Source organism: Suillus fuscotomentosus, assembly GCF_016647785.1.
Source record: "Suillus fuscotomentosus strain FC203 chromosome Unknown F5891scaffold_1, whole genome shotgun sequence".
Classification (NCBI taxonomy): Eukaryota; Fungi; Basidiomycota; class Agaricomycetes; order Boletales; family Suillaceae; genus Suillus; species Suillus fuscotomentosus.
In genome coordinates this window covers 1,233,496-1,250,189 of record NW_024539513.1, presented here as the reverse complement: position 1 = coordinate 1,250,189, position 16,694 = coordinate 1,233,496, and the positions used below count along the sequence as shown (strand labels likewise).

Genomic DNA, 16,694 nt, shown 5'->3' with positions numbered 1-16,694 from the left:
ATTTCCTTTATTAGCATAGTTCCACCTTTATTTTTATCATAGTTTCTCACTCATATATATCCTTACATACCTACTCGGTAGCGCTTCGGCTCCGCATGACCGCGCTTAGGCGCGCTATATAAGCGCCAGCAGTACATACTACACTTTACCTTACTTTTCCCTTGAACTTACTAGTTATCACCCACTATTTACTTAGCAGTACATAGTAGAAGTCTATTGGTCTACACTTTGCATCTATCTTTTCTTATATTGCTTTATATCATCACTTAAGCTTAGTCTCTTTTATTTCCGCTTACGCGCGCGCGCTTTCCCGCGCTTCGCGCTAATACGCGCGCGCATTCCCGCGCCTTCGTACCTTGCGCGCACTTGCGCTTTCTCACGCTTCGCTGAAGCGCGTACCTCTAGATCTTCGCAGCACTCGCTTCCCCTAGGGTCGAACGCACTTGTCTCCTCAAGAATAGCAGACTAGGTAACGCGCGACCTCACAACATTTTATAGATACAGTTAGGAGCATCCTTGTTCCTCATTGTATTGTTGTTTCTACAACGTCTCCGCTAAATACATTCCATCGCACTATCTTCTCGACGTGTCAAAACTCAAATCCTCTTATATCAAAACTCCATTGTTCGTGGAACCCCTTCGCACTAGCTATTATAAAGCCTTACACATGAAACTACTAGTATGGTGATGAGAAATGAACGACTCAGAGCAATGGGAAAATGAGTGAATAAGAGCAGCAGAAAATACTAAGCACTTGAAGCAGCCTGAGCAGAGATAGTGATACTATGCAAAGAGATGAGGGAGTAGCCCTACTAGTAATATCATGACAGCCTGAGGAACGACAACAACAGCATGAGTCAGTTGCAAGACAAATAACACAATTGAAAGAACAGCACTGACTAGTAGATAAGTGTGTGCTCATCCTCCGATTCCTCATCTAGGTCCTTCCACACACCATGCCTCTTAGTAGAGAGGTTCTGAGTTCTCTCCCAGATTTTGTGAATGACTGAGTCTCCCATGCAGGTGATGGATTTGATGTACAACCTAGTGGGTGCACCCCAGTTGGCATTGGAAAATGCTAAAAGAGCGCTACTCTCATTGCCAGTGGATTTATTGTGCTTCTGGGGGACCTTGTAAGCCTTTCCTCAACTGTTGATTTCAATATGACTTAAAAGGAAGCCCTCCTTGGCAAAAAGTGTGATTGCACATTCCATCTTAAACATGAGTAATGAGTCAACTATATGAAGAGATAGTGAAAATACCTGCTGCTGAAGTGGCAAGGCCCAGTGCCCCCTTCATGTGTCCCAATGTTGTAATCCCCGGCACAAAGGCAAGAGCACCAGAGATAGTACAGTGGTGTTGCGTGAGCACCTGCACAATGAGGTCAGACTGGAATGGCTCTGTGTGCTTACTACTGTCATCCTTGATCATCCCAAACAAGAATGCACTCTTGATAAGTAGGCATGCAGAAAATTGCTCACGGTCTTCATCAGTCTTGAGATCAGGCTGTGAGCGCAAGAAGTTTGCGAACACAACAAGGGCAGTGGTGCCAAGGCTGTTGCGCCCATTCTGACAACCATTGAAGAGCCTGATAGAAATTAAGATGATCAGATGTGAATGGGATCAAAAGACACTCACCACGGCAATGACGGGCCCATCAGTAGTGACCGTATATGAAACACCTTTGTAGACGGCATCCCATATTAGTTGCAGACTAGCGCTGAGGGGACCGTCTTTGATGGCCCAGACTTCGTCCTGGTTACCAATGCAGTAAATGAGAGTCGGGATGAACATGCTGCTCCACTTGCCCAACATCTGACAAACTCCAGGAAGATGCTTCATCCTGTACTGAGACTGAGAGAGCATGATCCTTGGCATCTCTGTTGCCTGGGAGGGCATAATGCTCATGCAAGCCTGAGAGGCTGTACCTGCAGCGGAAGACTTCAACCTCTTTGCCATAGGAGCTTTATGCTTGATAGCAATCCTGGTCTACATGCTTCCTAATTAGTAGAGTATTCAAATCAGCAGACAAATACATACCACAGAAGTCTGCCAGAGTATTACTGGTTCAGGTTCCTTCTTCACTAGTACGGCTGACAATTTGTCAGGCCCATCGAGAATTTCGATCTCAGATGATGGGAAGACTAAGTCCTCTTCAGTGAGCTTGCACTTTAGATTTTTTGGCAAGATATAATATGCTGGAGAGACATAGTGAGTTGAGGGAGGCTGAGCGAGAGATGGAAACACCCAATCAGAATTCTGATCTGTGGGTGAAGCCTGTGCAAAAAGAGGGGTCTCAAAATCAGTGTCAGAATCGGATGCATAGTTCACCAAGGGGGTGGGATATGTGGAAGGATGGGCCTGGATGTCCTCTTCCATGTCTGAAAGCATGGTAAAGTTACCAGTGTCATCATCTTCAGTGGCATCAAGCTGCTCAGGCACCAGAATTGTAGCATGTTGTACCATATTTTGTAGTACCTCCTTGTCATTGAGAGCAATGGGAGTAATCTTGATATTAGTGCCCTGAGACATTAATTGATGCATTGAAGAAATTTACGAATGATTGAACTCACTGCAGAAGCCTTGATTTGCACCTCGCTAGCAAAGCCATGCTCATTTGATTCATAATCACCATCCTCATCCTCATATAGGTGTGAGTGTCAAATCACAGCACCATCGTCAGGATCAGGAGCAGTACTTTGAGGGGTGAGTGGGGGTGCACTATTGTAGCTAATAGTACTCTCCTTCATGAGCCTAGAGGAAGAAGCAGAACCAGGAGCAGTGAATTTCTGGATTTCAGAAGACATTGAAGGCACGGCCATAGAAGGTGGCTTTAAGCATGAAGTAGTATTACTGGTAGCAGTAATGGGCATCCAGCCTGAGATACGCCCAGAGACTCTCCACTTTTTGACAGTAGCATGAGGTGTTTGGCTATCATTTATCACAAGATTTAAGAAAAAAAGGGCCATTTTGGTCAGATGGTGTTTTATTGAGGTGGATAAACAAAAGACTTACGCATTGGTGACAAACTTGGATGTTTGATCATCATGTGCCATTGTTGATGGATTGATAAGGCTCTCAGTGCCTACTACTACCGCTGTTTGAATTGCATCCCTTACTGGCATCTTCAATACTTTCTTACTTCTGCCCTTCACAGGCAATGGTACCTCCAACTCCTCATCTCTTGCGGGGTTTTCAATGTTAGCACCGGCTGCTAACATACCTCCGGACCCGCCACGCTTGTCTTTGGTGCCAACAACCTTATCAGTAGCGACACCTAGTGCACCTGCCTGCTCACTAGCCATACTTGCTGAGAGCTTCACAGCCTTTGTTATAGGGCGAGCATGGGGATGTTTAGGCTTCGGTGCATCCATACGTGCAGCAGCTTGGTCTGTTGTTATCTGTTCCTGGAAGGTTGCTATATGCTGATGCCCTTGTTGTATAGCTTGTTCACTTGCCTTGCTTGCCTCAAGTTTGCGCTGCCAGTCAGCAATCATTTGAGCTTTGGTACATCTCTTTATGCGACCTTTGGCCTTGAGCACAATGCGTCCTGGATACTGAGTTGCATTTTTAGGATGAGTTTCCATATGCTGCAAAGCTGGCTGAGACATGGAGGATTTGAGAGTGAAGCAAATGGAGGACAAGAGGATGATGAGTCGAACGTGAGTGTCACTTTCGAAAATTTCTAGCCTAAGCTGACTCTGAATGTGACATTGACCCTACTTTATGCACCCTAACATATTCCTAGGTAGTACCCTGATTATATTGGCAATTGCCATCAGATTTCAAACTATGAATTTCAGACTACAGCCTGAGACTTCAGGAGCCTTCAAATATCGAGGGTGCTTTTGAAGAACATCAATTTTCAGCAAACCTTTGCTGACAGTGCAACACCAGCAATTTTCTGGAACATGCGCAATATTAATGTTCACCAAAACCTTACTGATGAATTGGCCATCTTTTTGACCTTGACAACGGCAATAGTTCAGGTGTACTTGTTTAGGTTTAATGCTGGCGCCAAACCTTAGTTAGTAGCACTGAATGGCTGTGAAATGGTCTTTTGTGCTCATATTACATTGTTCTAACAGCTCAGCCCATGCTATGGCTAATACATACTATGCCTGGTGGTCGTCCTGTTCACAATCCCTTTCAATTTGAGTGTCCAGCTCCAAATTGCACACACTGGTTCAAGAATCACTCAGGTCTCACTCAACATACAAACACATACCACCCCATCCATAATGTCGCGCCAGCTCCAGGACCGTTGACCTGCACCAAACTGGTTCAGTGCATGGATGACCAATACTCTCCCATGAGTCTTATACCCTGAAATACCACTATGAAACTCTTTTCCTTTTTGTCTGAAGTTGGACTGAGGCTAAGGGAATATTTTTCGCCTTTCCTTTTATTTTTCAAGTCTGTATACCAGCAGCCTGAATATTTTAGCACATTTAATTCTGTGATGAGTTTTGCTTAGTCAGCCATGAGGATGACTCAGAAAGATTCTCACACATGTCAGGTGACTGTGAAAAATATTTCCCACATATGTTGTCCTGGAAAAACATTAGTAAACCCCTAAATACTAGGCTTGTATCATTCTTACCCTTCACACAAAGAAAATAAAAGACAAACACACAAAGAATTCATATCATGTGACATTTATTACTCTTTTTCTGGATTTGTCATCAGGGGTTGGACAGGTCACATGACTAGCAACAAGCCAGGATGACTTAGCAAAATACCCAATGACTCACTATGACTCCCTCTGAATATATGGCTCACTATGACTCACCTTGCATATATGACTCATTATGACTCTTGATGACTCTTGAATACACTAGTAGCACAGCCATATTTATTGTGTATATAATGACCCCAGTTTTTGAAATAATAAGCAGCAAACAGTAGCAGCAGATAGTAGGGTGTTTTTCAGCCCATCTAACACTAAGTTGTGAGTAAGGTGTGATAAGTGTCAGTACCAGTGTCAAGAACTGTTTCAAGACTGAGAGGAACATTCTCAAGAGACAGTAATACTGCAAGCTCATCATATTAAACAACCAGCTGTGAGCTCACTATGTGCAACAACCAGCAAGCAAGGTACAGCCACAGTTATATTCTGATTTCTATTATTTTTTTTCTTTTCTTTTACTTTCACCAACCTTTGGTGTTCTTTGTCCAAAAATATATTTCCAAAATATTCGTGTTGTCTCTATGTCCACCTAAGACTCAGAAGTAGCATAGTGGGGAGACTTTAGGAATTGATAGTGAAGCTTGACCTCACTCATCTGAGTAGTGATACTGAGCCAAGATATTCTGTGCCTGCTAGGCTTTAGCTGTTGAAGAGGGGACTTGGTAGTAAATCCAAGGACATCCATTTCTGAGTCTGTTTGAATACTCAAAGAAGAGTTCCTTGACAGCAGGTTCAATATTAAGCTAAGAGTTCTACAATAAAGCATTTGACTAGTCTTGACCTTTGATTCTACCTGTTTTGTGCTGAGGGAGTTGATCATTATAGTTCTGCACCAATTATTTTGGAGTATAGTTGGTACGAGACACTGTTGTTGAAGGAGAACTTGAGGAAGAATCATGTATATTCTTTTGGTCATTGCCATACTGTCGGGCTGACCATTATTTGTTTGTTTTCCTGCCAAGTCCACAGATTGGATTGTTTATCATATTTACTGATCTTGCAGAAGTATCCTTTAGCTGAACATACCTTGGGTAGTATACAACTAGCCACCCACGAATGACCACGTTATCAGTCATTGATATTTGTCTGAATTGCTGACCGTGGAGATATGTATTTGTTTTTATAGGTGTTTATCTATAGATCATCTATCTAAGAAGACACCGTGCCTTCCAGATCTTCCTCCACCACCCCAGCCATCACCTCATCGAGAATTCTTGCTGCCCCCTCCATATTTCAACCCCCCACCCCAGTCATTACCTTCCAGGTAGCCCAGACCAGCAGTTGATGAGGAGGCCAAAGAGGCTGAATTTACGGATGTGAGTGGGTGTTACTATTGTACGTACCACTCATTGCTCAATGGTAAGTTACTTTTGATTTGATCTCTTCATGTTGACTTATCACACACCCTTAGGGTGACCTTGTATGGCTGATGGAGTGTTTCTGCTGCCTAGTGTGCCCCCAACTCTTCCACCACTCAAGTCTCCAGATGATTGGAGCCTGTTGTGACACTCAGACCTGCGCTGGACAGGAAACAGGGTATTTTCATATATGTGTCAAGGAGTATAGGACACTATCAGTTTCAGTATCATTGTCCACCTTGGTCCTGCAAGTAACCCTTATCCTAAACTGAACCCACTTTCCTACGCTTTGCGCATCTGCTTATCCGCACTTTCCCACACATTGGCCGCATTGGATGCACATTTCCATGCTTCAGATCCCTCGGAAACGCATTAGGAAAGTCTCTCATCCATCCATAGTCCGTCCAAACCCCATTGGTATGTGAATTTCCTTACCTCGAGGCTTGTAAATGTGTTGCAGCCTTATTACATGTCCTTACCTATTTACTATATTTCCTATCCCTTCCTACTCCAAGTGGGATTTTGGACACTATAAGTTGCCTATTACTTAGGATTACTTACTACACTTCTCTCGGACTGTACACTTCCCTCGTACTGTATACCTCACCCTATAGGTTTACCTTCGAAGTAGTCCCTTGTAGTGCGCGCTTTTTAGCCCCTATTAGGTCCCTTATACCTCTCTATACCTAGGATCCCTTACCCCACAATATACCTTTGCCCTTGTTCCCTTGAAACCTCATTCCTTAACCTCCCTATACCTGGTCCACACTTTCCCATGCTTTCTGCACCTTTGGCCACATGTTCCCATGCCTCAGATAACCTCGGATACATTCCTATACCTCGCACATACCTGTCCGCTATTTTCCTGCGCTTAGCACGCTCTCGGGTTCACGCATATCCATCATCCTTCTAGTAGCAAATCCCTTTAGGGTCAAATGTGTCTGTATAGACATAGCAGCTAGGCATTAGCTAGACCCAACTTTGTCCTTGCTACTCAGCAGGACTGTTGTCACCACACCATATCATAATGACATTGAGTTTGCAACAGCAGAGTTTGCATACAAACAACGCCACATGTCCAATGCGGCTGTGGATATGCTATTCAACTTGATGGCTGCACTTCTAGTGAAACACAATGACTCTCCTCCATTCGCTAACCATAAGGACTTACACAAGGTCATCGACACCACACAACTTGGCAATGTTCCCTAGCAGGGTTTCTTGGTCCAATACTTAGGAGAATGCCCTGAGGACGCTCTGTCATGGATGGATGATGAATATGACATCTGGTATAGGGACCCACGGTTGATGGCACATAACATGCTAGCGAACCCTACCTACAAGAATGAAATTGATTATACACTGTTTCGTGAATATGATGCTGCTAATGACACACTCCAATGGAAAGACTTTATTTCCAGAGACTGGGCATGGCAACAAGCTGTATGTCATTCATATATCCTTATCATTCACTACCTAACATTTCTTCAGGACGAAATATCAAAGGATCCAAACACGCATGGGTCAGCATTTGTTCCAATCATTCTTGGTAGCGACAAAACTACCATTTCTGTGGGCACAGGTAACAATGAATATTATCCCCTGAATGCCTAAATCGGTAATGTACACAACAATGTGCGGCGTGCTCACCACAACGCTCTCATTGTCATTGGTTTCCTCACTATACCCAAAAGTATGTGTTAATGTTCATAATATTGTTATTACTCATCTAATATGTGCCGTAGCAAATAGGAAAGACACTGTAGCACTCGAGCTAGCACTGAGCTTGTATTCAGCTATTTTCCGATGCATGTCATACACAAATCACTTCCGATGTTATCCGACACTCATCCGCTCAATCTGACATTCATCCACTAAATCTGACGCTGATCCAACGATTCCCGCACATCGGCCACTTCGGATCCGATATTTTCCTGTGCATTTGTCCTCCCTATGTCCAGTCCTGTTGTATCTATCCCCACTAGGTGCGCAGTTATCAGTTTTCACATCACTAACATTGTAGAATGTGTTATTACATGTCTGCAGTACCACATGTCTTATTACATAGGACATCGGACCTGAAAATTAGCACTACTACTTTCGCCTACAGCACTCCGAAATTCTACATAGACACTATATATTTTGCATACCTCCTTCTTACTTAAAATACCTTTCTACCTCTGAGTAGGAGGAGGTCATTAAATATCTGTAGTTCTTCATTGAATTCTGCAAATATCATCCATTCTTTATCCGAAACACTCTGAAACACTGTCAGTAACCCACCATTCGCTATCCCCGACATTCCTTTCTTAACCTGACAATATCTGACGACACCTGCCAAAACCCGCTAAACCCGAAAAACATCAGACCCAATGTTTTTTTTACCTTTGGATTCATAATTATACCTTCGGACTTTGTTTCCCATACTTCGGACTATCTTCCTTTTCATATAACTAATTATTCTACTACCAACAGTTAACCCCTCGGGTCAAATGCACTTGTTCTGCAAGTATAGCAGACTAGGCTGTGCTAGACCACAACTATTATATTTTGCTAGACACTCACTTTGTGTAGTGTCCAGCAAAAGTTGTTTGCCTACACTGCCCTGAATAGACTATGTTCCTCAATCACTGAATCGAAGCACATCAAAGCAGTGGTCCAGCAAGAATAATGCTCTTGGCCAGATGCTTTTGTGCAATCAACGCCTTGACAAGCTGGAAGCCTCTCGAGTGGACTTCACTATGTGAGGGATGCTTGACAGTTCTGTGTTATCAAGAGCTGTAGCCATACAGGCAAGCTTTATGTTTTTGATTCTGCTACTGCGACTTTCTATGCTCCAAGTGATCCGAGTGGTGTTGGTGGCATGTGATGTGAGCAGATCCATGCTTGTCCACTCTGGCGAAATGTCTATCTGCGCAATGACTGTGTTTTCATCAGCACTGATACAGACCTCAAAGGAATGCGAGGGCTCAAAATTGCCAGGGTCAAGTGTTTTTTTTCTTTCAAATATGAGGGGAAAAAATATCCCTGTGTTCATCCAGTGGTTTGACAAGATTGGTGACTGCCCTGACAAAGACACTGGCATGTGGATGGTCCAGCCAGGTGTCCTTGAGGATGGCTCCCTGAACCTCAATGTCATTCATATTGACAGTCTTTCGTGCTATGCACCTTATGCCTGTCTATGGTCCCGACTTCATCCCCCATACCCTCAAGTTCTACCACTCTTATGATGCTTTTTGCTCATTCTACATCAATAAATACACTGATCACCATGCCTTCGAGATAGCATTGTGATCGCCCTCCCTATGGCTGAACAAATGATATGACAAAGTCCTTGGCAGGTCTGCAATGGCAGCTTCTGCTAAACAAGACATCCTGATGAGCAATTCTTGTCAGCAGCAGCAACCTCAGCCATCTACTCCTGATCCGTCCCAGTCCTGCAAGCTCCTTCTCATTTGTTCCTATATTTCAAGACATACTAACACAACAACCACAGCCATCTACTCCTGATCCGTCCCAGTCCCGCAAGTTCCTTCTCATCCATTCTTGTATTTAAGGATATCCTACTAATACAACAACCACAGCCATCTACTCCTGATCTGTCCCAGTCCCACAAGTTCCTTCTGATTCACTCTTGTATTTAAGGACATCCTAACATCAATGTACTAGGTGAGTTAACTGTTCATCGACCAAAAATATGTTAACTTACTTTTACTTTACTATCAGTCCACAGGCATCCAATGTTACACCTCATGGATGCTCTTGAGTGTCTCTTCATCCAAGCAACCGAATATTGCCCTCAATCCCTTTCAAAACCCAATCCACCTTCTAGTCATTCCTCCCCCTTCATCTTGTGGCCGATTCACACTGTTGCACCTCCCTCGTGTGTAGTAGAGATCAGTATCTACTATCTGTCATGGATGCTCTCCAGACCAAACCAAATACTATCAACCACATCAGCATCCGTTTTCATCTGCATACAAGACGCAGAGTCCATACCATGTTTGTGAGGCTCATATTTGAATGATCAAAATAGTAAGTTGTGTAGTAGATATTGCGCTGAACATACCACTAACCTGACTTTTGGAGCCGCCAAAACTTTCTCACACTCACAGTCGTCAACAACAATGAGCAGATAATTCGCAATGTACGGCCTGGACTCAACATGGACAACAAGGCAAGAAAAAGGACTTCCTCCAGGTTAGTTCTGCAGTCCTTTCATTGAATGATCATCTGACAGAACATGAGCGCATAGTACTTGCATAGTGCCGTAATTCCCCTTACAACAACACTGAATCCACAGACACAGTCTCAGCAACAAACACGGTGTAGAGACTCATGCCTCTCATGGCGTGACATGGCAGTTTCCACCAAGGAGTGCATAGCACGAACTTGTAGCGTCACTCTGTGCGCTACCCACAGCTATCCCTATACAAGGCGCAGCTTTCCCGCACAACGCGCACCATGCGCGCACCATTCCTGTGCTTCATGATGTATACGCGCGCGCACGTTCCCGCGCTTGAGCGCCCTATAGCACCAGCCATCCAGAAGCATCCATCCACTGTCCACCAAGCCCTCTAGTGCGTATATTTCTATTTCTCTCATTGCATATTGTTCCACCTTTATTTTTATCATGAATTCTCACTCATATATATCTTTACATACCTACTCGGTAGTGCTTCAGCTCTGCATTACAGTGCTTAGGCATGCTATATAAGTGCCAGCAGTACATAGTGAAATTTTACTTTCCAACCTACTTTTTACCTTACTGAACTTTCCACCTTACTATACTTTCCACCCACTATCTACCTAGAAGAACATAGTTGAAATCTATTTGTCTGCACTTTGCACCTCTCTTCACTTGTCTTACATCATATCCTCACTTAAGCTTACTCTTTCTCATTTCCGCACACGCGTGCGCGCTTTCCCACGCTTCGCACTAATACGCGCGCGTGTTCCCACGCCTTCGTACCTTGCACGCACCTGCGCTTTCTCACGCCTCGCTTCAGCGCGTACCTCTAGATCTTCGCTGCACTCGCTTCCCTTTAGGGTCGAACACGCTTGTCTCCTCAAGTAACGCAGACTAGGCAACACACGACCTACAACATTTTTTAGATACAGTCAGGAGCTTCATTTGTTCCTCATTGTATTGTTGTTTCTACAACAGGAGTATGTCCAACCCCATGTACTCTCTGGACATGACCTTTGACATTATTTAAGTTGTCTTGCAGAATTTAAAAACCTTTGTGCAAAGCTTGTGTTGCCCTACAAGATGTAGAAAGGTAAGGTGAAGTGAGGTTGTGGTTTGGTGAATTGGTGGAAGAACTCCGGAGGATGGAATAATGTTTGAGGAAATCATCACGGAGGCGACGGCCCTCATCAACAAGGGCATCCAGGATGTACGGAGTTGAGCCTTTGCATTTCAATACCTCTTGACCCTTGATGTTCTGTTCAAGAGCAGCCATATAGTAGGGCTTGCATTTACCACAAGACTTGCAATCTGCCTCAAAGACATGGGGTTTAAGCTGCAGCCTCATCTTGCTTGCATTGAGGCAGGTGGTAAACCTGCACTGCACAACATAAGGCGAGTACCATAGCAATAGACTGGAAATTCTCACATGTATGCCAACCGAATGGCAGCAGCACTTGCATAGCCATGCTCATACACAGCAAGATCATGGAACTTCGAAGCAGATGATCTCAGCATATCTAGTAGTACTAGTACTTATCAACTTTTTTGTTTTTGCTTCGACTTATTTACTTGTGGGAATTGTGCCCTTGTGTGCCACTCGTTGTACTTGCGAAATCCAGGGCCTAAGTTAATAAAACAAAATAAGTGCAATTAAGGTGGAAATAAGTTTTAATTTATGAAGCAAGTGAGATTAAGGAATGTGTGAATTTACTGATGTGGCATCTTATGGTGGTTCAGTTGCAAGAATGACTTCAAGCTGCTCATCCTGGCATGCTGCTTCTCTCAAGTTGGAGTGGATGATAAAAGCAACATCACCATTTTGTTTGTTTGTTAATCTGTAATTGCTGAATACTTGCACTGGAACCAGAGTATTAAATACCTATATGTATGAATGTTATAAAGACCTCAGAAACAAAGACATCTGGTATAGGTGATGGCAAGAGACCATGATCAAATCAACAGCTTTAGGCTTGTGAATGAGATGATCATTAGTGATGTTCCGGCCCGGCTTGGCTCGAAAGCCGCGGCTTCAGATGGCTTGGGCTTTCGAAAATTCCAGGCCGGGCCAAAGCCGCCAGTGACGGCTGGCTTTGGCTCGGCTTTGGCCTGAGCCATGGCCCAAGTACTGAAAATGAAGAAACACGTTCAAAAGATAATTTACATCATGGAGTCAGCATCTGATTCTACAAAATCCTCGTCTCCCTGCAGAAGAGCATCCCAGCCCTCCTCATCCCCATCTTCAACATCACTCAGCTTCTCGTTAGCATCCATTTCAATATCAGAGTCCTTGAGAGCTTCCTCAGTTGATGACGAGGGTCCAGGCTTGCGGAAGAGTAGATCATGGCGAAGGGCACATTTGACACACTGTAGGGCCTCAACAATGTCACCTTTGAGGCGATTGCGGCACTTGCTAATGGTAATGCCACCCTGTGAGAACGCGCGCTCACTCGAAACTGACGATGCCATAATTGAGAGGTAGTCGTGAGCTAGCAAGGTCCATACTGGGCCATATCTGTGTCCATTAATCTACAACAAAGACTGGTCAGTATCGAGACAAGATAGACTTGGATGTGTACTTACACCCCACCATTGAATTATGCTCATTCCCGGCGGAGGTTTCATCTCTACAGCATCGACATAGTTTTTAAAACTGGCATACCATGGTCTAGATGGATCTGTATGAGTGACGACAGTCTCGTCATTGTCGTCTTCATTGGAGCTCTGCACCTCGCGAATTAACTTCTTGAGTCCGCTAGCTTTGCCTTTCTTGACGAGTGAAGGTTGTGACATGGATGCTGCCTGGCCCAATTCAAGATAGCGAGCCTCAAACTACATGACTTGTAAGTGATTGTAAGCTGGTGAATAACTTTGTCCAACATACCACTCGTTCCGCACAAGCAAGAACTTTGTCTTGCAAATCCTCGGGCCAGTTCTTCTTGAAGTACAACATTTTACCCATTGGATCAAGCCCTGCATGGAACATGAGCATCACGGATACATGGTAAATGAAACAAGGAGAACATACACATAGTCAGGACATAGGCCGGGGAGTCAGTGGTCTTCTCATAATACTCATCAAGCTTTTGTGCAGTGGCATGCAATGCTGGTGCAAAATGTAAATATTTGGACCGTTCTGCACGTGAAGTCCAAGCTCGATGGAGAGTCTCGAGCGCAGGGATAGCAAGATGTAGTGTAGTAGTTGATTCTGACGAAAAGGCCTGCTGGGCAACATCTGCATACTGAAATATTAAATCAGCGGCAGCACAATATCAAATGACGAAGGTAACATACCGATAATAGATCAGCAAATTTACCAACACGGGTCCATTCAGTTGACGCCAATGTAAGGAAATCAATCTTGGCCCGTTTGGTCAAGTCTCGCTCTTGTAGACCCATCTCGTACACAAATACATTGACATGCTGTTGTCGGAAATCAGACATTGCATTATTGGACACTGCAGGCTACACTCACCTCTTTATTGCTCTCCGCACGGTTGACCATCACATAGGTTGAGGACCAACGAACCTTCATATCCAGAAGGAGTTGTGTAGGGTGTGAGACGCCAGCCTTGACTTGCACTGTTTTGTAAAGTTCCTTACATTTCGCAGATGATCACTCCTTTGAACAATTCAGTAAAATGTAATGCGCGAAGAGACATCAATCACCTTTACGCATATCGAATGTATGAGTCCGATCTCGTCACGATTATGATGCTTGGTGGTATCCAGCTCATGAGCATGGGGGTTGTGAGGCTCATAGTGCGGAGCTTTGCTGTATGTACTGATCAGTACTTGGGTGGCGAGATTAATCACATGAGCGAGACAGCTGAACACTACATGAGCACATATCAACTGCAAAACAAATGTCTTACTTGATCCTTCGTTCATAGCAAGGGAACTCCTTTTTGTGTCGCGCTTCATAGAGTCGAGCAAACTCCTCGAGCATTGTGCCATTGTTAGAGACATTATCACAAGTGACATGGCCCAACTATATATCATGATTAGACTGAGCCAAGCAGAATGCAAAAATGACATGCCTTATGTGTGATACCGACATGATCTAAAACTTTGAACAGTGCACCACCGAGACGCTTCCCATTGTGTGCATTGTTGAGCTGGATAAAGCCAAGAAGTGCGCTTTCGCACTCCCATTGCATCATCGACTTCTCTTCGATCCAGTGGCCAGTGACAGCGAAATATCCATCAGTGTTGGTGGCTTGCCATGCATCGCAAGTGATATTGATTGCTCCGCTAACAGCAGTGCTCTGTGTTGGCAGATGAGATGTGGTAAAACACACGCTGGATTGTGACATACATTTAACGTCGTCCAAAATCTCATCAAATGATTCTTGAATATTCATATGATCTCGGCGCGGGTGGCCTTGCGACCAGGGATTTTGACACCATTTGTCGCCCGTGAAGCGACATCGATCATCTCCTGGAACTTTGGATGTTCGAGGGCTTGGATGGGCTAGATGAAGGCGCGTCAATGGTCATACTATTAGATCAAGCAAAGCATACATACTTGGTCCGTTGCAACCAACCATTCAATTGCAGCTCGTTTGAATAACTTATCCAAGTACGGTATGACTCGTTCAGAGAGTTTGCGTTCAGTCAGATGCGAGTTAATGGTCCGCTGCGCCTGCTTGGCCTTCTCCTTGCGGGCCTTGACATCACCCGGTAACATTGACTCGAAAGAGTGCTCCTTTGCCCATTGTCGATACTTTCCCTACAGTATAATCATATATATATGCACAATAAATATATGAAAGAAATTTACACACCGCAAAATTAGCTTCGGCATGACGACAAAGTGTCATAGATTCATTCACAAGTATACACTGTTTCCTATAAATTTGGTGTGAGTGAGCAAGCGCAATCATGACCTTATAGACTTACAAGCATATCTTGCACTTTCAGTGCTTTTTGACCTTGCTGTTGGTTCCCGTATGATCGAACGTTGCACCAAAAAATGCATCAAGATCGGCAGTCTTCCCTTCGCACGTTGGAGCTGTGTCGGTGATAGGTTGGACATGAACATCAGTAGGAATGCCATCATCGTCAATCAAATCTACATTGATTGGCACTGATTTGCGCCGCAATATTTTGGCTACCAGGTATCAGTTTTAATATTTGCAGATGGAAAAAGAAACTTACATCGTGGATTGGTGCGTGCATCTTCACGTTCCTCGGTGCATGCATCTTCGTATTCCTCTCCATCAGATTCATCAACAACTGCTTCAACACGTGTCCGTTTACCCATTTTGAGTGTTGCCAAGGTTGCCAGGGTTGAACCTGATGGTGCGGTGTCACCTGTTGAGCTGGGGGTGGTTTGATCCATGTTGGAAGCGTGTTGAATTTCAGGCAAACACCTTGTAGCCGCCTCAGCTGCACGAAAGGCATTTATAGCCTTGGTTTGGGATGGAAGAGCCGCCTTCTCTGAATGTTGGAGAAGGGTGGCGCTGGGCTTTGTTCGGCGGACTGGCCATGCATGACATTTGTTGTCACTGTCTGTGTGGATGGTTCCAACCATTAGAGACAAGTAGTAGGAAACAGATATGAAAAAAATACCATCACAGATGCAGGCCTTTTGTCCGAAAACAAATGCGCTAGCTGCCAAGCTTGCAAGTCGCAAGAGACTCGTAAAAGAGGGCAAATTACTGTAATTGATCTATCCACCAGCAACAAAGTGAGTTATGTCAAGCTTGGAAAGAACGAAGCTCTGCAACTCACTGTCATGAGCTCATACAACGGAAAGTGAAAGTCTATAATGAGATAGAAGTGGGGTTCTGGGGTCGTCAAGTGAGTGGTGTTTGCGACGCTGCAGGCACAGTTCTGTGTGACATAAGCCGCGGCTTGAGCCGCCGGCTTTGGCTTTTCAAAATCTCAGGCCAGGCCAAAGCCGTCACCAAGCCGTGACTTTGGCCTGGCTTGGCTTGGCCTATTCAGGCCCGGCTTGGCCTGGCCCATGGCCTGAAGCCGGGCCATGCACATCACTAATGACCATGGAGTTTGGAGGAGATTTTCCTGTAGCAGCATCAGGTTTAAGTCATGAAAATTGATGAAATACACATACCTTTGCAAGTCTCTGCCCTTCGGACAAAACAATGAGGTAAGATGGTAGATCCATCAAGCACCACTGCCTTTTGAGCCAGGACAGGAGGTGACAATTCCAGAAAGACTTGAACAGATAGTTGAGCATGTTGTCCCATGGATGAGGTGCTCGTGAGAGATGGAAAGCCCAGTTTTGACATGCATACTTGAGAGCATCAGAAGCTAACCGACTTCATCTCCGTGCTTCATCTGTGAAACTGGCAAATGCCATCATAGCATGGATGATCTCCACGTCTAGTTTAAAATGAGCTGCAGATGTGGTGCAGTTTTGTTGTCTCAGCGCGAGAAATGCTGGAAACATCAAAAAATCTGGCAAGTTCTTGAAATGCTGGCAGCAAAG

At 44.5% G+C, this 16,694-nt stretch overlaps 5 protein-coding genes across 5 annotated transcripts; 1 reads left to right on the top strand and 4 right to left on the bottom strand.

Annotated features, from left to right (window-relative positions):
* Window positions 1-899: 899 nt before the first annotated feature.
* F5891DRAFT_937064 (uncharacterized protein) lies at window positions 900-1,145 on the bottom strand (the record flags this gene model as incomplete). The annotated part of the gene is made up of 1 exon (XM_041374074.1): window positions 900-1,145. A coding segment is annotated over one exon (246 nt), but the record flags the coding sequence as incomplete, so codon positions are not given.
* An 88-nt stretch (window positions 1,146-1,233) lies between these two features.
* On the bottom strand, window positions 1,234-3,611 carry F5891DRAFT_1180049 (uncharacterized protein; the record flags this gene model as incomplete). Its single annotated transcript, XM_041365867.1, has 7 exons — window positions 1,234-1,569; window positions 1,639-1,755; window positions 1,825-1,989; window positions 2,041-2,523; window positions 2,574-2,642; window positions 2,670-2,931; window positions 3,016-3,611. The coding sequence occupies 7 exons, from the start codon at window positions 3,609-3,611 to the stop codon at window positions 1,234-1,236; spliced, it is 2,028 nt and encodes a 675-aa protein (XP_041234103.1).
* Window positions 3,612-7,314: 3,703 nt separating this feature from the next.
* Window positions 7,315-7,662, top strand: F5891DRAFT_1180048 (uncharacterized protein; the record flags this gene model as incomplete). Its single annotated transcript, XM_041365866.1, has 2 exons — window positions 7,315-7,491; window positions 7,540-7,662. 2 exons carry the CDS (start codon window positions 7,315-7,317, stop codon window positions 7,660-7,662), a joined length of 300 nt encoding a protein of 99 aa, XP_041234102.1.
* Window positions 7,663-11,282: 3,620 nt separating this feature from the next.
* Window positions 11,283-11,755, bottom strand: F5891DRAFT_1205610 (uncharacterized protein; the record flags this gene model as incomplete). Its single annotated transcript, XM_041369024.1, has 2 exons — window positions 11,283-11,613; window positions 11,667-11,755. The coding sequence occupies 2 exons, from the start codon at window positions 11,753-11,755 to the stop codon at window positions 11,283-11,285; spliced, it is 420 nt and encodes a 139-aa protein (XP_041234101.1).
* Window positions 11,756-14,597: 2,842 nt separating this feature from the next.
* On the bottom strand, window positions 14,598-14,969 carry F5891DRAFT_937641 (uncharacterized protein; the record flags this gene model as incomplete). The annotated part of the gene is made up of 2 exons (XM_041374114.1): window positions 14,598-14,711; window positions 14,766-14,969. Coding segments are annotated over 2 exons (318 nt in total), but the record flags the coding sequence as incomplete, so codon positions are not given.
* Window positions 14,970-16,694: the final 1,725 nt, after the last annotated feature.